This window comes from Zootoca vivipara, chromosome 1 (genome assembly GCF_965207765.1).
Source record: "Zootoca vivipara chromosome 1, rZooViv2.hap1.1, whole genome shotgun sequence".
Taxonomy (NCBI): Eukaryota; Metazoa; Chordata; class Lepidosauria; order Squamata; family Lacertidae; genus Zootoca; species Zootoca vivipara.
The window spans coordinates 112,876,284-112,898,467 of record NC_142582.1 but is presented as its reverse complement, the minus strand read 5'-3'; the positions used below and the strand labels follow the sequence as shown (position 1 = coordinate 112,898,467).

At 41.6% G+C, this 22,184-nt stretch overlaps 1 protein-coding gene across 2 annotated transcripts; it reads left to right on the top strand.

The window, feature by feature from the left end:
- The first annotated feature begins 148 nt into the window (after window positions 1-148).
- On the top strand, window positions 149-22,173 carry GPR68 (G protein-coupled receptor 68). Of its 2 annotated transcripts, none has more exons than XM_035101914.3 (2): window positions 149-248; window positions 17,030-22,173. In XM_035101914.3, the coding sequence occupies exon 2, from the start codon at window positions 17,141-17,143 to the stop codon at window positions 18,242-18,244; it is 1,104 nt and encodes a 367-aa protein (XP_034957805.3). In that variant the 5' UTR covers window positions 149-248; window positions 17,030-17,140; the 3' UTR covers window positions 18,245-22,173. The 2 variants fall into 2 exon arrangements, with proteins under 2 accessions (XP_034957805.3, XP_088528861.1); XM_088672735.1 differs by lacking the exon at window positions 149-248 and adding an exon at window positions 13,466-13,557 and having other exon boundaries at window positions 17,030-18,779.
- The last annotated feature ends 11 nt before the right edge of the window (window positions 22,174-22,184 follow it).

The following is a 22,184-nucleotide window of genomic DNA, read 5'->3' as shown; positions in this document are numbered from 1 at the left end:
TTATAAATAATTTTTTGAAAAAAACCCCCAAAACTACACCAAAAGAAGACACAAAAAATCATAATGACTAGAGCAGCAGCTAAGCTGCTGCTCCTCCTCCATTTCAGTCTCACTGACAGCTCTGCTCTGAGCTAGGAAGAGGTGAGTCAGACAAGAGCTGCAGTCCAAGCAAGAGAGGCAGAAGCTCTGTGCTGCTCCTCAGGCAGTGAACTTCCACAACTCCCCGACAAGAGGGTCCTATCCTACAGGTGAGCCTTGCCTCTCTTTCTGTTAATAAGTAGCTATGAAAATGGGTCAGCAGGAAACCTAGGCAGTATTTCTGGTTCTTGTCAATTTATTAAGCCTGTGCACACTTACCTGGGAGTAAGCCATGCTGGAAACTATAGGAACATCCCTCTAGATAGACATGTGTAGGATTGTGCTTTAATGCTATTATATCTCAAAATTTCAAGGGTTGGGAAAGCAGACCATCTAAATAGCTCTTCTCCTGACGTTTTAAAGGAAAGAGAAGTGGCTGTGGTTAAGAGTTCTCTGAAATAACTAAGCTGGTTTGTGAGATACACGTCTGAGTGATCCCCCCTCCCCATCCCCACCCCTCCCCACCCCTTCTCTACATAAGTGCCTGGGGACTCCCATTTCACTGTATCTGAAGAAGTGTGCATGCACACGAAAGCTCATACCAAAATAAAAACTTAGTTGGTCTTTAAGGTGCTACTGAAGGAATTTTTTTATTAAGCTGGTTTGTGACATTCGGTGAGGATGAATAAAATACTTAAATAGGTTGTAAGAAAAGATGTAACTAAATTTCTTATCTTTATCTGGTTGTAGCATGTTAATTTACCTGGAATATGGCCTTTTAACTCAGTTGGACTTATTTACAAGTAGATATGCATAGGATTGTGTTGTAAAAAAAACTCATTTAGAAGATGAATGTATGTACAAACTTCAAAAGAGCACTTGCTATCAATGTTACCTGCTGTTTTTATATCCTGAGGAAAAGACAAGAGTTTGCTAGCTAACTTCAGGATAGTGACTAAACCGCTTTATTGCAAACAGGCTCTAAAACATTAGACATGTGAAAAGCCTTACAGAAATATAGTTCTTCATCTGCTCCCAGGTCTTGTCTCTAGAGCTCCCCAGCTTTCTGTGAAACCAGGACTACAATTCTAAGGAACTGGAACACATAAAACACAGACCAGATTCCTTAACTTTACGGCAGACAGGGGTGCCAAACTGCTTTGAAAAATCAGGAACTCAGAAATAAGCACAACACCCCATCCCTGACTCTTGGGATAGCTGTCTGGGCCTGTGAACTAGTGTGCCTTACTCCCCAAGGTGTCAGTTCGCAATTCCACCACCATTCTTCCTGCTGTTGGTCACTTAAGGAGTATGGAAAGAGAGCTATGACTGGGGAAACCTTGAGGAAGAAACCACTCCTCCCAAATAAACGAGCAGGGGCAGCAAAATTAATTTTTGCCTAAGGCAGCAATTACAGCCCTGACTTCAGTCATTCCTGCCACCCAGCATAGTATTATTGGTCCATAGGGCTGGTGCCATATCTCAAAACACATAGTCCATAGCTGTCAAGTTTTCCCTTTTTTCACAGGAAGCCTATTCAGCATAAGGGAATTTCCCTTAAAAAAATTTGAGAACTTGAAAGCTATGACATAGACTCATCACCAAAGAAGCCATTTTTAATTTTTTGGCCACAAATTAATCCCGAGAAACCTTGAGATTGGGTGTTGGTTTCTCTATTTCGAGCAGCAGCACGATTTTTATTTGCTGCTCGTTTTAAACTCGTGCTTTGTCGCCTTCAGCATTGCCATGTCTGGACCAATACGTGCTTAAGTCTCTGAACCATATTTGTGGGATTTCACTGCACAGGAAACACCCTTCCCCACCCAGTTTACCAAACCTCTTTCCCCTTTCCAGTCAGACTCCTCTTTCAGTCCAATTTCCACCACAACTCCCTCAAGGAGAGACTTGGAGGCGTTTATTTATTTGCCCTTTGTTCCATCAAGCCGGGAATAGACCTTGGCTAGCTCAATACTATAAGCTTTGCCTGTTGTCTCCCCAGTTCAAAATTACTATTGTTTCCCTCTCCTTTAGCCCCTGTCCAAAGGCTGTTCCAGATGTGACACATTTCCTTAAGGGAAAAATAATTGCGTGTCAGAAATATTGTGCAAACAGCCCGTGGGCCTAATTGTGTGGGAAGAATTTTCGCCCTTCTATTTTTGCCACACTTAGGTATACTGTTGGGACCACAGGCAATAGGAAACTGTGGCCTCTCAAGTAAATGTGTTTGCAGCAGGATGTATGTGAGATACACGTCTGTCAGGTTAAATGAGCTCACTTTGGGGTGGGGAGCAGAGGGAGAAGCATCAGTGACAGACATTGGTTACATACATTCATCATGCGTGTAGGGGAGCCCCGGGTGCACGGCTGTATGTACATGGGTTCTCTGTGACTCTAATTCCCATCGGCATGGACGATGATAAGGGATGATGGGCCCCACAGTCCAACAATAGAGAGTCACAGGTTCCCCAGCTCTGCACCAGCTTTCTACAGAAGGTCTTAGATGGCAAACCTCCATCTTCCTTAGCCTGCAAGGGCAACGGTCAGAGACGACGGAAACTGGCGTCTAAAAACATGTGAGAACCCAGGCTGTTGTATGTAATTGGGAACCCTTTATCTGCTGGGGTCTCAATCATTTGTAGGGAGTCCTCTCTGCATACAACGTTACAGGCAGGGGCCTACTCCTGCTCCTGTTTTAATAAATGGAGGCCAAGCTCAGCATCACAATGTCCACTGTTCTTGACACTACACCACCCCAATGCGCAGTCATTTTATACAGGAGTAAGTGAAGAATTTTGTCACCTCAGGAGGCAATATTTGCTTTCTAAGAGCAGCATGGGAAGAACAACTGGTGGTGGTTTGGATATTTATGTATTTGATAAGGCAGCTGACTCATGTTAGAGTTAGAGGCCTCAGTTGTTGTTGTTTATTAAAATAAACAGTTGAGTTCCATCTGTAAGTAGCAGTGTCTGTATTTACTAAGAGTCTGAGGACCCTTCTGGCTGTTGTACAGAAGCCGTAAGGGCTATTAGCTCCTTCATTAGTGTGGGCGAGACATCAGGTTAAAACTCTGCTGCTGCAGAGGGATTTTGGAATAAAAGAATCAGCTGTGCATATTCCCTAGCTGATTCTTACTGTAGTGACTACTGCTAATGGGTTTTGCAGTATTGTTGGGTGTGCTGCATTTTTAAAACTGTATTGTTTTGGTAATAAGTCACCTTGTGGAAAGGTGTGGTATTCGTATCCTTTTTAAAAAAGATTATCTACAGGTGTTTTACATACCTTCTTGATGGCCATCTTCAAATATCTGAAGGGCTGTCACATGGAGGAGAGAGCATGCTTGTTTTCTCCCGCTCTGGAGGGTAGGACTCAAACCAATGGCTTCAAGTTGCAAGAAAGGAGATTTTGACTAAACATTTGGAAAAAACTTTCAGACAGTTAAGAGCTGTTCCACAGTGGAACAGACTCCCACGAGAGGTGGTGGACTCTTCTTCCTTGGAGGTTTTCAAGCAGAGGTTGGCTGGCCATCTGTCACGGATGCTTTAGCTGAGATTCCTGCATTGCAGGAGGTTGGACTAGATGACCCTTGGGGTCCCTTCCAACTCTAAGATTCTATGATTCTGCTACACAAAAGTGCTTTTATGTATAAAATCTGAAATTTTATATTGTCTGCTGACTTAGAGGCTACAGTATGAAATAGATAGGGAAGGTCCCATGGGCTGTACTGAGGAATTTTGTTCTTCTTATGAATATTGGAACAGTTTAAGCATTAAAAAATACATTAAATTAAATTTAAAGATACCAGTTTTGATGGGCCAAGCTGACCAGCCAAACACTCTCTCTTTCCCCTCCACCGCAGAGAGCTTGAACCAGAGTGCAGAATCAGATATCTGGTGCAGAGTCCTACGTAAAAATGACTGGAGGAGACATACTACTGACATAGTGTTAGACCACCCTTGGATCAAATGGTACACCAAGCAGGGCATGTCTTTGGTCCTCCTCAGCCTGCTCACTTTTTGAATAACTTGGTTTTTTAAAAATTGCATCCTGAGCCCATTTCATTATTTTTGCACAATTTGTGGGAATGGTTTTGCCCTTTCATTTAAAACAATAAATTTAAACACCTATGAATATGATTGCAATCAGTGTTGCACTAATCCCCATTAAATCATAATCAGAACAGTTTCAAAAATACAGTGGAACTTCGGGTTAAAACTTAATTTGTTCTTGAGGTCTGTTCTTAACCTGAAACTGTTCTTAACCCGAGGTACTACTTTAGCTAATGAGGCCTCCTGCTGCCGCTGCACCGCCACCACGCGCTTTCTGTTCTCATCCTGAGGTAAAGTTCTCAACCCGAGGTACTACTTCTGGGTTAGCGGAGTCTGAAACCTGAAGTGTCTGTAACCTGAGGTACCACTGTAATGCAATGCTGGCCACATACAAGTCAAGATGAACTATTTGCATTACAGCAGGGGTCAGCAAACTTTTTCAGCAGGGGGCCGGTCCACTGTCCCTCAGACCTTGTGGGGGGCCGGACTATATTTTGGAAAAAAAATATGAACGAATTCCTATGCCCCACAAATAACCCAGAGATGCATTTTAAATAAAAGGACATGTTCTACTCATGTAAAAACACCAGGCAGGCCCCACAAATAACCCAGAGATGCATTTTAAATAAAAGGACACATTCTAATCATGTAAAAACATGCTGATTCCTGGACCGTCCGCGGGCCGGATTGAGAAGGCGATTGGGCCGCATCTGACCCCCGGGCCTTAGTTTGGGGACCCCTGCATTACAGGTTTCAACTGTTGAGTAGATAATTTGTGATAGGAACCCCAAGGCCAGCACTAGGCTGCCTACCCCCAAAACCAGCCCAGCTAGGAGTGGCAAGTTCAGAAAAAAGTGTCCAGTCCTCAAGATGGCTAGAGCTCTGGGTCTGTACATAGATGAAGGAGTCAGTTATCACTTGTGAGAACCTATACAACCAAGAATGGGAATTACAATGCAGGCCTAGACTTCCATTATTGGCTTATGTAATGCCGCAGCTTAGCTTTCTCAACACAACCCCAGACACATCCTTTCAATTGCCCAGGCACATCTCCAATTAGTGACTAAAAATATGTTGCAACGTTAGAATACAAATGTGAACATTTTCATGAGCAGTAGACACCAACCTTTTCCGATCCAAAAGCTATCCTTATTTCAAAGTGCAACACTGGAACCGTTTAATAAAAAACTAAACAAAAAAAACCTTCTGTCTGTTTTTTTTTTTTTACTTTAGGGTCACTGTACGTGATGGAAGTAAGGGTTCCTTTATCCATAATAGTGGCGAAGAAAAATAAATTTTAGTCAGTGCAACTTGGCATGAATTTTTAACATGGGTCTAGGGAGACAATGCAGGGAATTATAGGCCAGTTGCCTTAATTCTAGAAAAAATGGTGGAAAACATTATTACATATAAACCCTCATACCTAGTATTGCTCAGAAATTCTAAGAAACCAAAACATCAGTGAAGTTTGAAATCAGCAGTTAAAATCAGCGCTTAATCTCAGGAACCATCATTCAGAATTTGGTTATGATCTCTTAAGAGGTGTCTGGATGCATAAAAAATAGACAGGCAGCTTTCCAGAATTTGTAGTAAATTATTAAATGTACAAATCTTACTGAAGAAGAATCAACATGGCTTCCACAAAGGTAGGTTCTGTCTCGCCAGCCTTTTAGAGTTCTTGGAATGTGTCAATAACCATGTGGAGAGAGCGGTGATCTGATAGACCAGCGAGGAGAAACCTGTGCCCTTCCTGATGTTGTTGGACTCAGCATGGCCAGTGGTCAGGGATTAAGGGAGTTGTAGCCCAGCAACTTCTAGGAGACCCAAGGGTTCTGCATCCCTGTGGTAGCAGGCATTGTGTACATTATCGTCTTCCAAAGCAACTACTCTATTCTGAACTTAAAAATGGAAAGCGTAATGCTGGTGGTCAACAAAAGAGGTTCAAAGACTGTCTCAAGGCAAATCTTTAAAAAAGTAGTACTCCAGTACTTCAAATCTTTAAAAAGTGCTCCAGTTGGAGAACAGCCTTTACCAAAGGTGTCATGGACTTTGAAGACACTCGAACTCAGAACGCAAACAAGAAATGTACTAAAAGGATTTGCATGCTTGGCAAATCCACACTGTGATCAACTCCCACCCAGGAACCAATGTCCCCACTGTGAAAGGATGTGTGGATCCAGAATTGGCCTCCACAGTCACTTACGGGCTCATTGTTAAAACCGTATTTATGGAAGACAATCTTACTTGGCTACGATCGCCGAAGAAGAAGAAGAAGAAGATGTGTACTTAGACTTCCAAAAAGCTTTGAACAAAGTCTCTCATCAAAAGCTCCACCAAACCTAGCACAGTCCAGGTGAGGTCACAACTGCTGCATCATATGCCTATATTGACAGAAGTAGTCAGGGTAGTGACAGCTTTCGAGTTGAGACTAAAGAGTGAAGGGTCACATCCTGATAATACAGACATGATGCATGATCCAACTCAACTCAAATTGAGGAGCACAGAATGAGGATAAATTACCTGTTGATATGAGATGAAAGTTGGTCACCCTATGATTTCCCTTCCTCACAGTATTTTAATTTATACCCCCTTATTCTATTCAAAACAAACCATGCCCACCATTCTGTGTACTTTCATGTAACTCTTCGGCTATTTAGCAGTTGTTATGAATAGAAGCCCAGTCAACTGTTTCGGTAGCCTTTTATATCTGAATTTGCTCTTCTCTGGAAAATGCTGCCTCCCATAGTTCTGTATATCTGTTGTGGGTGTTATGATGCACCTTTAGATTCCCTGCTGCCCTTTGTCTGAGCTTTACTAACTGCCATTTTGCAACAGATCCTTAAAGCTGAATCAGACAGGCTAGGACCAGTGAGGAAAATAATCAGTCATCTACTTTTGTTCTTTTAAGGAACAAACGTCGGGTGACACAAGGCCAGCACAAGCATGCTTGTGTCAGAAGTATACCTAAATATCTCACTGAAAATGTAATAGAACTCTGGGACATTTTGCTGCTGTCCAGCAACTCAAAGCTTGGCTGCTGTCTGTGCCTTGTCCCATCCAGGGCAATGCAATGGCAGTCTTCCAAAGTCCTCTGTCCCCAATGTGGCTCCGGAAAGTGGTTAGCTGTATTAAAAGAGATTGCTGCAAGATGTACAGGCCATGCGGTTGGAGAACATGTCCTGCTTCTTATGAGAGGCCAGATAATCAAAGCACAAATGCCTTTTTGAAAGAAGGGTGGGGGAGAGATGAGCAGGAGTGTAACACAGAGATGTACTGGTTACAGGTAGGTAGCCGTGTTGGTCTGGGTCGAAGTAAAATAAAAAAATTCCTTCAGTAGCACCTTAAAGACCAACTAAGTTTTTATTTTGGTATGAGCTTTCGTGTGCATGCACACTTCTTCAGATACAGAGATGTACAAAATTAAGCATGGTGTAGAGAAAGTGGATCGAGAGATGTTTTACCCCTCTCACAATACTAGAACCTGGGGGTTATCCAATGAAGCTGAATGGTTGGAGAAGCAGGACAGACAAGAAGAAATGCTACTTCACATATTGCCTAAAGTATGGAATTACATCCACAAGATATGATGATGATGATATATTATTATTTATACCCTACCTATCTGGCTGAGCTTCCCCAGCCACTCTGGGCGGTTTCCAACAAAATATTTTAAATACAATAAAACATCAGACATTAAAAACTTCCCTAAACAGGGCTGCCTTCAGGTGTCTTCTAAAGGTCAGGTAGTTGTTTGTTTATTTAGTTATTTAATTATGTAGTTATGGCCACCAGCTTGAATGGTTTAAGGTCATCAATGGTTAGGATAGACACAGGGCTCTATACCTGTGCCAGTATTGGTATTCCTTTGGATATCAGTTGCAGGGGGCCACAAGTAAGGAGAAAGTTGTTGTGCTCATGGCCTCCTTCTGGGCTACCCATATGCATCTGGTTGTGAGTAAAAAATGCTGGACTAGAGGAGTCTTTGCTATAATCGGCCCTTCATTCATCTGGTCTGAGGAACCACCCACTAACAGTGCCTCAGTCTTATCTGGATTGAGATTTGGTTTCCTGGCTCCCATACAGTCCGTTACTGAGGCTGGGTGACAGGGCAGTCTTGAGCAGGTCGCGCGCCCTGGCGCTGAGGGGCGGAGATCGCTCCGGCGCCCCTGCCCCCGCAGGGCGCAGCATGGCTTCCACACGGCTTTGCCGCACAGCGCCCTGCCTACCGGCCCGGCGCCCTAGCACCCTGCACCACCGGGACTCTACCTAGAGCCGGCCCTGCTGGGTGATGGAACTGAAATTCTGCAATACTGTACATAGGCACCGAGTGTGGTGTGAATTTAATGCACCCTTAGAAGGGAAGAACATTGCTAGGTTTAATCCTTGGCATCTCCAGGTAGAGAAAATCCTCCTGCCTGTGTATATTGTTTAACTACTCCAAACCAGTTGGCAGGGCAATACTAAATGAGATTACTGAGCTCTGTATATGCCTTAATATGTTTGCAAAAGTCAGCTGAGAGGGCACTGGGACTGTAAAGCTGATGGAGTGGGGGCTAATCCTTTCCCCTCCACGCCAGTTTCCCAATGACTATCTGTCATAGAAACTGGATGGGTAGTTGAACCAGGCCTTCACAACCCCATGACTGCTTTTTTGTAATGTTTAAAATGGTACCTGCCAACAGAAAGCCGGGAAAGATGAAGTGTAAAGCATAAATAAGTGTAAAGCAATGGATTCTAGGAGAACCTCTTACCCTAATACGTTTATGCAGAGAGGAGAAGCAGTCTAAATTGACTGCATCAGCCTAGTTCGGAAATAGTTCTTAAGTGGAACACTTAAAAGGGAAAACATCTGGACATTATGCACATTCCGTGATAGGCGTTGGACACTAAGCAGCAAATGCCACAATGCTGTTATAGAAATTTATGATGCACATACCCTCCAACCCTTCTCCAATGAAAATAGGGCCATCCCATCCCGTAATAGTAGTAGTAATACCACACCCATCTGACTGGGTTGCCCCAGCTACTCTGGGCGGCTTCCAACATACAGTATATAAAAACATAATAAAGCTTTAAATATTAAAAAAACTTCCCTATATAGGACTGCCTTCAGATGTCTTGCAAAGGTTGTATAGTTATTTATCTCCTTGGCTTGGGGGTCAAAGATGTTCCTTCCAATATTTCTCTGATGAAAATAAGGGGACGTTCTAAGGAAAAGGGCTACATTCCAGTATCAAATCAGAAACCAGGACAACTTCTGTAATTCTGGGGCTGTCTCTGGAAAATAGGGACACTTGGAGGGTCTGGACACATCCATATTTAGGGCACCATATCTAATTCTGGTCTGTATCAGAACAGTTACCTTAGAGCTGGGAAAGGTAAGCCAAAGGACAATTAGTTCCCTACATATGTTTGGATGGTAAAGTTCATCTTAGGTGACTACCATAGTGTGATTCAGCAGCACCTTTTTAGACTAACTGGCTTTTAATACAGCATCAACGTTCCTAAATTACGCCCCGAGGAGCAATTTCCTTTTGGTGAAAGGCTTCTGTATGTGAGGCTTTTATCAGGAGGAAAAATGATCTTCATCATTGGATGTTTGTTTATGAACATAATCTCTTTTCTCTGGATGATTTACTGTGGCGCTTGTGCAGGTTGACTGAGCTGCTGATAATTGGGAAGGGGGGAGAACCACATCCTACCAGATGAAAAATCAAGCAGATTTTTTGAATTTCTTAAGCTCTTTAATGACGCTAATCTTACGTTCTTATCTGATTTGGGGGAGGTAGGGTGTACCTCTTTGAGACATTAAATCTTAAGCCCAGAGGAGATTGCTTGTGTTTTATGCATTCTTGATTCTAAAATACTGCTCTAGCAAAGTTGCCGTGTGGCAAAGTATGCATTGCATATGCTTTCAATGGCCTCAGAGAAAAGAGACTAAAAGCAGCAATGGGAACATGAATGGAGGAGCTTATGCGGGCAAACAATGTGGGCAGGGAGGTTGCAGGGTTGCTTCCAATTGCTGGGCATTTGACAGCCCTTTTGTTGCTTATTTCATTTATGCCACAGAACGAACACACACACACACACACGGAGCAAACCAGAGATATTTCCAAATTATGCAAACTTTCTCTAGAGATATCATTGCCACTCCCAGCTCAAGCTCTGAGATGTTTAAAGGATGACTCACAGACCCAGCCAGCTGGCAGGTGTCAGGGCTGAAGGCCCCTGGTACCTAACTTGAGATGCCAAGTGCTGGAGGTCTTCTGTGATCAATGTGGTAGACCTACGCCCCTCTTTCCTGCCTAAGTACTTCTCTCCTGACCTGGCAGTAATAGAAGCAGCAGGGTGGGAGGAGAGAACCTTTTGGTCAGTTTTCTTCCATGACTGCCAATCTAGGGAGGTCAGTTGTTGCAAAGACTAAGTAGGCTGCCAAGTATACGACGCATGCTCCCTCCTCTAACCTGGAATGAGAGGCAAATATTTACAAGGGGAAGCAGAGATGGCATCCAGCTTACCTGTCCCTCCCCAGAGTCCAAATTTTTACTTGCTTTTCACTCTCAAATCCCACTCTCACACACATGAACCAAGTAACTAGGCATGTGAGAGGTTGGGATAACCCTGAGAATTTTCACACAAATACACCCAAGACCCCAACAGTCAAATGTTATGATATTTATTAAGATTTTTTAAAGAAGGAGGAGAAGGAGGAGGAGGAGGAGGAGGAGGAGGAGGAGGAGGAGGAGGAGGAGGAGGAGGAGGAGGAAGAGCACAAACGGAAGAGGTAGAAAGTAGCTTCTAGAAAATAACAAAAACAACCTTTTAGTTCAAGTTTCTGCTAATATAGCTACTTTGCAAACAGGTCTCTGGACTGCTGTTTTCTCCCACCCAATTACTGTTTTAATATCTCTCGCTTCCTATTGCATAACCTCTTCTTAAGTAAAGCCCCATCTGAACTAAGAGGGTTTATTGTCTTTCTTTGCCTGAGACCCATCACCAGTTTCATACCACCAACAGCTGACTAATTAGCATCAAAGGTAAAAATGCAATTTCCCCCAATAAACTAAGTGTGTGGCCGTGGGGAAGCCACTTGGAACAGTTTCAGTTCCTCCTCTGTAAAATGGGAAAAATAGCAACATACTCTTCCAAAGTTGTTGTGTGAGCAAACACAGTCTCAATTGTGTCAAACACTGAGAGCTAAAATACATACCTCTTACGCAGCTGCAATCTTGGTCTTGTTTGTTTTAGGCAGAATTGGCGGGCAGCATTCACTTAAAGAGCTTTTTCTGGTTTTGTTTGCTAGCTATATTTGGACTTAATCCATGGTTCACGTTACAAATTGCCAGCAGTATTACATCTGTTGGTGCAGAATTGAACTGAGAGGAAATGATTTGGTTAAACACAATAGCATCTGGATCTGGAGGAAACAGACTAAAGGGAACTCCCATTGAATACAGTACTTCGTTTTCACAGGACAGGATAAAAATGGACTCAAATTATTTCCATTTGACTGTAGGCAGGTTGCCTAATGACCAGTCTTCTTTTCTTCAGGTAATTTTCCTTTAGCTACCTTCCAGATCAGATCAGATCAGAAGAATATTTATTTGCATCAGCCACTAGCCATAGCAATAAAATAAAATACAATGTACTGAAGATAGAAGTAAAAACTTAACTATACAAAATACATCCTGGAGGTTTATATCAATAATCAAACAATGGATCTTATTCTAATTGCCCCTGCTAATTTTTTTTGCATTTTTTTGCTGTCACCTGGTTATCTTGAGCTATATTAGCCAGTGTGTTGTAGCTTGTTCAGAACAGTAGTGGATCCTTCTCAAGATCAGTGGCGGAGCTTCATGCTCCAGCACCGGGGGCGGAGAGCAGGCGTGGCATGCTGCTCGCAGGGGCATGGCATGCATCCTGGGGGCGTGGCGCGCCACCTGCGTGGGCGTAGTGCTTAACACAGGGGGGGCAGCCGCGATGGCACCCCACTGGAATCGTGGTGCCAGGGGCAGTGTGCTCCCCCCGCCCCCTCTTCCTCCGCCAGTGCTCAAGATGGCAACATAACAAAATAGGGGCCCTTCACCTTTAGGCACCTTGGAGGTGCTGGGTCACACAAGTGGCACCACCAAACGGATCTAACATGATTGAGAGTCTGGGATTTGCACTGTCAACGTACTACACACCCCAAAACATACAATATGCTTTTAGTGGCTAGTGGTGGTCTGCAGTTCTAACATTCTTACTCCTAATGTGTTTTTGACACGCTGGTGTAGACCGGGATGTAATGCTGCTATTTTATTTTATTTTTAAAAGGCTCACAGAAGCTGTAAGATGGAAATGAAGGAATAATATGTCTCTGTGATTTTTGCATTAAAACTTTTGATACTGTTGAAGATCTACATGATGTAAGATAAATGCATTTTTAAAAATCCTGCAGCAATGGATTTAGTTGCTGCTTACTCTTACCTTTCTGTCTCAATATACAAAAAAAGACCTTCCTAATCTTACGCAATTTGTGAAGTTTTGCAACCCTTTGGTTGTGCATTATTCAAGCTGCTTATCCTTAAATGAATTTGATGTGAGGTAACTTGTTGACAATTATCTCTTTGCCGAGGTGGTTCAGTGCCTGTTGGCATGTGCCCAGTTCTCTTTTTAGTTGGTTTCCTGTTTAGCATTGGTTATTAAATTGCATGTTAGGAGCACAACATCCAGCCTTTGAAGCTGTGCCTGGTAACATTCAGGTTCAGGGTTTATTGTTTTCTAAAGGAAAACTTATTTTTCTTTGAATTTTAAAGATTTGTTAATTCTCATGGGTGTGTGTGGAAATAAACACAAAAAAATTAGGAAGATTTATTGAAATAATGTTATACTATAGTCAAACCTATCCATTCTGAGGGAAATCAGCCCTGAGTGCTCACTGGAAGGACAGATCCTGCAGCTGAGGCTCCAATACTTTGGCCACCTCATGAGAAGAGAAGATTCCTTGGAAAAGACCCTGATGTTGGGAAAGATTGAGGGCACTAGGAGAAGGGGACGACAGAGGACGAGATGGTTGGACAGTGTTCTCGAAGCTACCAACATGAGTTTGACCAAACTGCGGGAGGCAGTGGAAGACAGGAGTGCCTGGCGTGCTCTGGTCCATGGGGTCACGAAGAGTCGGACACGACTAAACGATTAAACAACAACAACAATAGTCAATAGTATCTATGATGTCATATTTTTGGTCCTGACTCCTTGCATATCTTATCTGACAGTGACAGGTCGAAGGCTATGCAGTAACCTGCTTGGCAAAATGAGGACTCTTCAAAGTCCAACACCAACCAGAACACATACCGCCTATCCAATAGGAGAGCAAGCTTTTACTACAGTTGCACTAAATATTATCCAAGTTCAATATTTGTTTGTAAAGTAGCAATTTTAATGCAAGCAAGTAAGTCATTGGGGTGTGTGTGGAACCACTCATACAATATGCTGCATTCTCTGTGTCACTTTCTTCTTCTTCTTTGTCCTCACTGCCATTTGCTTCATTTGCCATGTAATTCAATTGGCTTTGATGATCCTCATTATTTTGTTTTAGCTGTACTCACAAACTGCCCATTCATCACAGTTCATAACAGCAGGGAAAGACTGGAAACAGGAAATATGAATGGAGTTGCAGTGCGGTATTATAGGGCTATACCCAAGTCTGCTTTATACATTCTGAGAAGTTGCATGCAAAAATACTGCTCTACCATTCACAGTCAGAATTGTCATATAAATAGTATGATACCTGGAGAAGGAAGCCGAACAGACAAGGGAAATTCCAAGTGCAAACAGTTCAGTCTCTTAGTAGATGTAATGAGTAATGTAACATTTTTTGGGGTGATGACTAATTAGCCACTTATTTATGTTTCATTTAATAATTGCAGTAGTGTTTAAGGTCGTCGTTTTCAGATTAGTTTAATGAAACACACACAGTTATGTACCGGTAATTATTTCGAAATATGTTGGGGTCAGTTTCAATTCCAAAGGATGTAGTTCCTATTCATGGAAGCCACCACGAGGCTTAGAAATTTTCCTCTCTTTAGGAAACCGGAACCTGGAACAGGGAAAGCAGAGGAGGGCTCCTCCTCCTTTCCTTCACATGCTCTGGTCCTTTTTTCTCCAGGAACAAGCCATGGCTGGCGATACAGTTGATCCCAATCAAGAAAACATTTGTCATAGCTGTTCCATTGAAACCAATGGAACTTAGGTTATTTGCTACTAACCTAAGTCCAACTGCTTTAAAAATTACTCACTCAGAATAACCTGAATTATAGCTATTGACTATCAATTCATCCCTTTCCATAGGTGGGGAAACCCCTACAAGTCATACCCATGACTAAAGTTTTATCATGAGAATGCTTTAGATACACATTTTCTTCGCCGTATTCACATGTAGCACTTAACCAAACCATGGCTTACCAAGAATGAGCAAGCGTGCAGGTACCTAGAGTGAAAATAATGGCTATTTTGCCAGTTGTGCGCTGATATGACTTTGTGTTATGGGTTCATGATTTGCCTCCCACTAAAACTTTGGTTGCAATTTGTTGTTTGCTGGTAGCGAGACAAACCATGAGCCTAGGTAGTGTTCTGGGTAGTGCACCAGCAACAGGAGAAGAAGAGGAGGAGAGTAGTTGTGATTTTTGCTCTGGGTATTTGCTGGCTTGCTTCTTCTTGCTGAGCTATAATTTGGCATAGTGTTGCAGAAAAGGCCTCTCCGAAGAATCCAGAATAGCAAGATCAGAAGTAGTCTTGTTAATTTGCAAAAGCCAGCTACAGAATGGTGATGCCTCCCTTAATTACTCTCAGAGTCACTTTGGAATATTGTTCAAAAAGTTGGATTTGGGTGGGTCTGGGGTTTTTTTTTTTTGAAAGTGTACAATTTATGCCATGGATTGGTTGTGACCTTGGGAAGTCAGCGTTTTCCCATTTTGGTTCCCCACCTGAAGAAATGGGGGAAATGGTGACTTGACTCATTTTCAGATCAGGTAGGAACATTAAGACGTTGAAAAGCACAAGGAAAAAGTAGTATATGACTGAATATTTGCCCTCATCAGGTTTCCAAATAACACAGTGATAGTCACATGCAGCAGAAGAACAGAGCTGTGTACATTTCCCTCGCCACTGTGCACTGATGCTCTAGCAACGCTTGTCAGGGTCCACATTCATAGGGACAGCATACATGTGTTTAGCAGAAAGAATGTCGTCAACCTGTGGACAGTTACTGAGCAGCTGCATGCAGTGTGATGGCAGATAATATTAAGCAAGCATGATCCCACTTCCCTTCTTCACACGGTTATTGTAGCTTATTTTTCAGTGCTTTACTAGGTGTGATGGTTACGTTACAGAATGCTTATGGGGCTTACAGAGCAATCCTATGCATGTTTACTGAGAAGCAAGCCCCACTGTGCTCAGTTGACCTTTACTCCTAGGTAAGTGTGCTGGTGTTTATAAATGCACTAGTCAGACCATGGTACAGAAGTGAGAATGATTATTGAAGCTAGCAGAATATTATACTAGTCAGTCTGATTTGGAGGTATCCTAGTATTAGATTGTGCTTGAATATTATTCCGATGAGGATGCTGGTTGTGTAATGCTCCCTTACTCCTAATGGCCATTTCCTGACACTGGAACTCTGAAGAGTACTAAAGACTGAGCTTATCTTCCTGCTTGCTGGTGTGTTAAACAATGAGTGCAACCTCCTACAGAGAAACAACATTGTTCAATATTTTTGTATCCCTTTGAACCAACACATTTGCACCCAAGTTTGTTTCTACAAAGGCAGATCTAAGGATGCTACAAGCTGCCTTTTATTGGCTGAATGTTCAAAGACAGTCGCTGACTATATCAATACTGCAGCAATCGTTTGCCAGGAAGGTAAAGAGAGGAATTTATTCATAACTTCAGGGGGAGTTCTACGTACATCAGTGATGTGGCCAGGATGCAAAGTACACAGGGATCCACAGGCTCTAGGGGCCCCACCAAACGAAGAAATTGTCTTACATTTTCATAGAAGGGAATTTTGTTGTATAATAAAATCGGTTCTGGTTTTTTCTCTGACATTAACTTTAATATTATAGATGCATTTATAACATATGCATTCTGAAGATATGTACTTCATGTTTCAGTAAATTGCTTCTCATAACAGTCTTTCATTGCTATCAAAAGAACATTATTGGATGTAGGTGTATAATCAAACTAAACAGGGGCCTCCAAATGTATTTAGCACAAAGGCCACCACTGAACTAAATCTGTTTTGGAGCGTCTGCAATTAATAGAAGATGTACGGTAGTTTTCTGCTGTTTAATACTATTTTAGTCAAGCATGTTGAAAGAAAGAATAGCTTACTTTGGTTTCTTGATTAGTTACTCATTTTCAATCTTTCTTCTTCATGAGGGGTGTTGGGTTTTATTGTTTTCTTTTTCTTTTTATATACGTTGTGGTTTCATTTTGTATTTTTATCCTGTGAATTGCCCTGAGATTGATTAATAAGAATAGAAATAAGAATGTTAAATGAACCTGCATTTTGATCTGGGAAGATTCTAACAGACTATTAACAATTCTTAAAGGGGCCTCAGTACTCGGCATAATCAGAGTACTGCTGCTCTGAATTATATGCATAATTGGCAACTGCCAATACTGTACCAGTTAGATAAACTATAGTTTGTGGTGGATTTAGTGACCCCCCAGATCTGTAACAATTATGTATTCCTTATTTATCCCTAGTTTTACATTTACTTTTCCATGCTTGAAATCAAGAGAAAACTAAAAATGATTCTTTAATGGGTAGAATTACAAATGTTTATGAACAATATTCTAGGCATTATTGTTGGTGCATTTCATTCGAATAATATTATTGTGCTTTGTTTCCCCCCATGCAGGTGTTCACAAGTAGTGACACTGGTATGAAGAAAATATAGAAAGAATGAAATGACAGATGATTAAAATTATGCCTGCCTTGCTGGGGCTTACGTGGTCACTCTTTGCAGAAGATGGATAACTTTCCCGAGGACATCGCAAACAACAATAATACTCTGAATTGCACCATTGATCACACCATACATCAGACATTATCACCTGTGATATATGTCCTTGTCTTTGTAGTAGGACTCCCAGCCAACTGTCTCTCGCTGTACTATGCCTACTTGCAGGTGAAGGTCAAGAATGAGTTGGGGATCTACCTTTGCAATTTGACCATAGCAGATCTGCTTTACATCTTCTCCTTGCCCTTTTGGCTCCAGTATGTTTTACAGCATGACAACTGGACCTATGATGAACTCTTATGCAAAATTTGTGGCATTGTCTTGTATGAAAATATCTACATCAGTGTTGGCTTCCTCTGCTGCATCTCAATTGACCGTTATCTGGCTGTGGTGCATCCTTTTCGCTTCCATCAGTATCGGACAATGAAGGCTGCCATGGTGGTGAGCATTGCTATCTGGACCAAGGAAATTCTGACCTCCAGCCTTCTTTTTACACACGGTGAAGTGACTAAGGACTCGGAGAGCCATGTGGTGTGCTTTGAGCATTATCCCATCAAAACGTGGGAACACAACATCAATTATTACCGTTTCACGGCTGGTTTCCTATTTCCCTTTTCTCTGCTCATTTTTTCATACTATGGCATTCTGCGAGTCGTCCGCAAGAGCCATGGCACTCAAAAGAAGAAGAAGATTCAAATTAAACGTCTGGTGTCAAGCACAATTCTCATTTTCTTGGTGTGCTTCGGACCATATCATGTTCTATTGTTGATACGCAGCATCTTTGAAAACAGCTGTGAATTTGCTGCCAGAATCTTTAACTTGTACCACATTACACTTTTGTTGACTACTTTTAATTGTGTTGCGGACCCAATATTGTACTGCTTTTCAAGTGAGAGTACCTATCAGGATTTTGCAAAATTAGGAGACACTTGTTTAAAGTGCCTAATATGTATAAAGACAGAAACCAAGGAATCCTACCCACTGAGTACTCCAGAAACACTAAAAAAAATCCGGGAGCAGGCTGAGCTGGACCCAGAGTTGTTAACTAAGTTACATGCTCATGAAGTGGAAGAAACATCTATCAGCACTTTTCCAAAAGAAGGAGTGATCTAACGTCTCCGTACATTTGCTCACTTCCCTTTTTGGAGTATAGATATATAGGAGTTGTTATATCTTGCAAAGAGGGACAATAGTTCAAAAAGGCAATCAACTGCACTGTGCTGATATTCTTTTTTTGTAACATAGTTTTTATTCATTTTCAACTTTAATCTGTTTTGGTTGCATAGAGATATATCTTTGTTAACATCAGAGCATATGAAATGCAACAATTTCATAAAATTAAAACAATTAACACTCAGATAAGCATGTCTGAATATATTAACAAAGTTGTGTCTAACTGTATATACCAAAATTATTACAATTATTACAGATATGAAATTATGTATAGTAACATATGTATTGCTTAGATTGATGACCACAAGTTAAAGGTATTTTGTATCAATAACAATTAAAATTTATAGGATAGGGCATGGAGGAGGGAAGGTGGGGGGAGGAGTTCTGAATGCACACCAGACTGTGCTGTAAACTATGGGTACCACATGCTTCATTATTTGTGTAGCCAATAAAATCATACCAGACTGCATAAAAATTGTTGTATTTCATTTTGAACTCTTGCTGCTTTTAATTCCTTCCAGTAGCATCTTAGAGACCAACTAAGTTTGTCGTTGGTATGAGCTTTCGTGTGCAAGCACACTTCTTCAGATTTATTTAATTTTTTTCCATAGTTAATATGTAAATGTAATGATTTCCATTTCCTGGCAACAGCTGTTCATGCAATGGTTAAATTATGTTTTCTTTGTTTCTAATTCGCAACATATCATGACTATACAAGTTAAGAGGATCCAGTTCTGGGGTCATGAGGACTGTCTGTAATCAAAGATATTTCTGTAAATATATTTCCCCAGAACCTTTCTATTTTTGGACACTCCCACCACATGTGCTATGTCCCTATAGTGGGGCATCCACCCCAAACACATGAGAGAACTAAAAAAATTCCTTCCAGTAGCACCTTAGAGACTAACTATGTTTGTCATTGGTATGAGCTTTTGTGTGCATGCACACTTCTTCAGATACATGGGAGAACTGTTTGGTTTTATACAGGCTTGGTGTCTAGGTGTTAAGTACTACAGTAGCTGCACACAATTTTAAGGGCTCTTTCTCTGGTCATTGCCAATATGGATTTGTATGGTACTTTTGTCCATAATCTGTTCTGTGTCATGTGGTCCCTAATTTCTAAGCAACCATTGTGGTTTCCCTATGATATTCTTCATTCCACCTGGGGAATTCCTTAGTTCCTTTAAAGTCATTTAGAGCTTTACTCTAGTGCAGGCTAATTATATAAAGTGACTAATCATACATCCTATGCATATTGCTGACTCAGTCCTGTAAAATATTCTATCTGAAGACAGGACTTGTGGAAATAAATGTCTTAGTGTTCCAGTATTGTTTTAAGAAATCTGAATGTAGTGAAGCATTATTTGACAGATGACCAAAGCATGATATACCAATGATCATTTAGTTTAAGAGGTGGAATATAATCACATTTAAAAGTGCAACCTGTATATGGGATGTCTTGTCTATCAATCTGTGCATTAAAAAAGTTCTGAAATGGTTCCTATCGCTACTCTTAAATGGGGGAAATGAGCAGCTAAATCATTGCATTAAAGCAGCAAGAGAAAGGCCCTTAATCCTTTTTTTTTTGCAAACCATGGAAAAAGTTAGTATGTTGATCTGAATTAGTATAATTCATTATTCATAAAAGCATACCTGGAAGAATTCATACTGAAATCTGATTCCATAAAGGTTACCCGCTGAGTTTCACAACTGATTGTGGACATATTCTAAGGACTTCCAAACAAGCTGAAGAACTGTTTGTATACTCTGAGTCACAACTGAAATGCTACAGCTGTGGATTCAGGCTCTTAAACCATGCTTAGATGAGGATTATTGGGATTTCCATAACTAAAGCAGTAAGAATAGTGCATATTGTATGAGATTTTAAAGTGGCAATTAACAAAAAGCAGCGGGAAACCCAGTGAAGAAAGTCAAGTTATATATTGTTACAAACAGAAACCATAGGGTCCAGGTGTTGGAATTAATATTTGGCAAGACAAAATCTTGATGAAATATGCTATAACCGATTGCCAAAACAAAATGTATTCTACCCCAGAAGAGGATTAATTTTGTTTAGCTTAACACTCAGTGTATTTTATAGTTCTGTGTAGCGAATTTTATTTTGAGCCAAGAATCTAAACTGCACATTTATCTCATGGTTACTATTTTGTTGTGTTTGGTTTCCTCTGCTGTGTGGGCCAACGTTTTTTGAATGCAATAGAGCTGAGCAGTTGTTGTTGTTGTTGTTGTTTAGTCGTTTAGTCGTGTCCGACTCTTCGTGACCCCATGGACCATAGCACGCCAGGCACTCCTGTCTTGCACTGCCTCCCGCAGTTTGGTCAAACTCATGTTCGTAGCTTCGAGAACACTGTCCAACCATCTTGTCCTCTGTCGTCCCCTTCTCCTAGTGCCCTCAATCTTTCCCAACATCAGGGTCTTTTCCAAGGATTCTTCTCTTCTCATGAGGTGGCCAAAGTATTGGAGCCTCAGCTTCACAATCTGTCCTTCCAGTGAGCACTCAGGGCTGATTTCCTTCAGAATGGATAGGTTTGATCTTCTAGCAGTCCATGGGACTCTCAAGAGTCTCCTCCAGCACCACAATTCAAAAGCATCAATTCTTCGGCGATCAGCCTTCTTTATGGTCCAGCTCTCACTTCCATACATCACTACTGGGAAAACCATAGCTTTAACTATACGGACCTTTGTCGGCAAGGTGATGTCTCTGCTTTTTAAGATGCTGTCTAGGTTTGTCATTGCTTTTCTCCCAAGAAGCAGGCGTCTTTTAATTTCGTGACTGCTGTCACCATCTGCAGTGATCAAGGAGCCCAAGAAAGTAAAATCTCTCACTGCCTCCATTTCTTTTCCTTCTATTTGCCAGGAGGTGATGGGACCAGTGGCCATTATCTTGGTTTTTTTGATGTTGAGCTTCAGACCATATTTTGCGCTCTCCTCTTTCACCCTCATTAAAAGGTTCTTTAATTCCTCCTCGCTTTCTGCCATCAAGGTTGTGTCATCTGCATATCTGAGGTTGTTGATATTTCTTCCGGCAATCTTAATTCCGGCTTGGGATTCATCTAGTCCAGCCTTTCGCATGATGAATTCTGCATATAAGTTAAATAAGCAGAGAGAGCTGAGCAGGGGCATATACAATTCATGCTTACTGTCAGCTGCTGACATGGAAAAGAGCAAGACAGTATAAAAAATAAGCATGACTTGAATTAAAGTGAGTGAATCCATTTGTTGGGATTGCTACTTTATTTATACCCCGCCCATCTGGCTGGGTTTCCCCAGTCACTCTGGGCGGCTTCCAACCGAATATTAAAAACAATACAGCATCAAACATTAAAAACTTCCCTAAACAAGGCTGACTTCAATTGTCTTTTAAAAGTAAAATAGTTGCTTATTGCCTTGACATCTGCTGGGAGGGCGTTCCACAGGGTGGGTGCCACTACCGAGAAGGCCCTCTGTCTGGTTCCCTGTAACCTCACTTCTCGCAATGAGGGAACTGCCAGAAGGCCCTTGTAACGGATTGACACGGTTTTGAAATATTTATTCCTACCTGGCTGGAAAAGAGTTAATCCACCTCCTGCCTGACTGACATAACATTCTGATGGGGGCGGGTCTGTTCCCAGTTTAAAAGGAGGGAGCAGCGGTTTTGTCAGTTGAGGGGAGGGGGAGGGAGTGGATAGATGTGAGGAAGAAAGTTGAGAGGCCAGGATAGTGGGAATCTAGATGAGGTTCAGGAAGGCTTGATGTTAAGGGTTTGACAGAGATTACCTACAACTGAAATGCTTCTTATAAACTCATGAAACGTTAATTAAATAACTATGTTCTAAGGTTAATAAAATTCTTTTCTTTTGTGCCAAGAAGTATCGTCATT

Excerpts from the sequence above, each read along its gene's own strand:
- GPR68 (XM_035101914.3), top strand. The coding sequence starts at position 17,141 with ATGGATAACTTTCCCGAGGACATCGCAAACAACAATAATACTCTGAAT.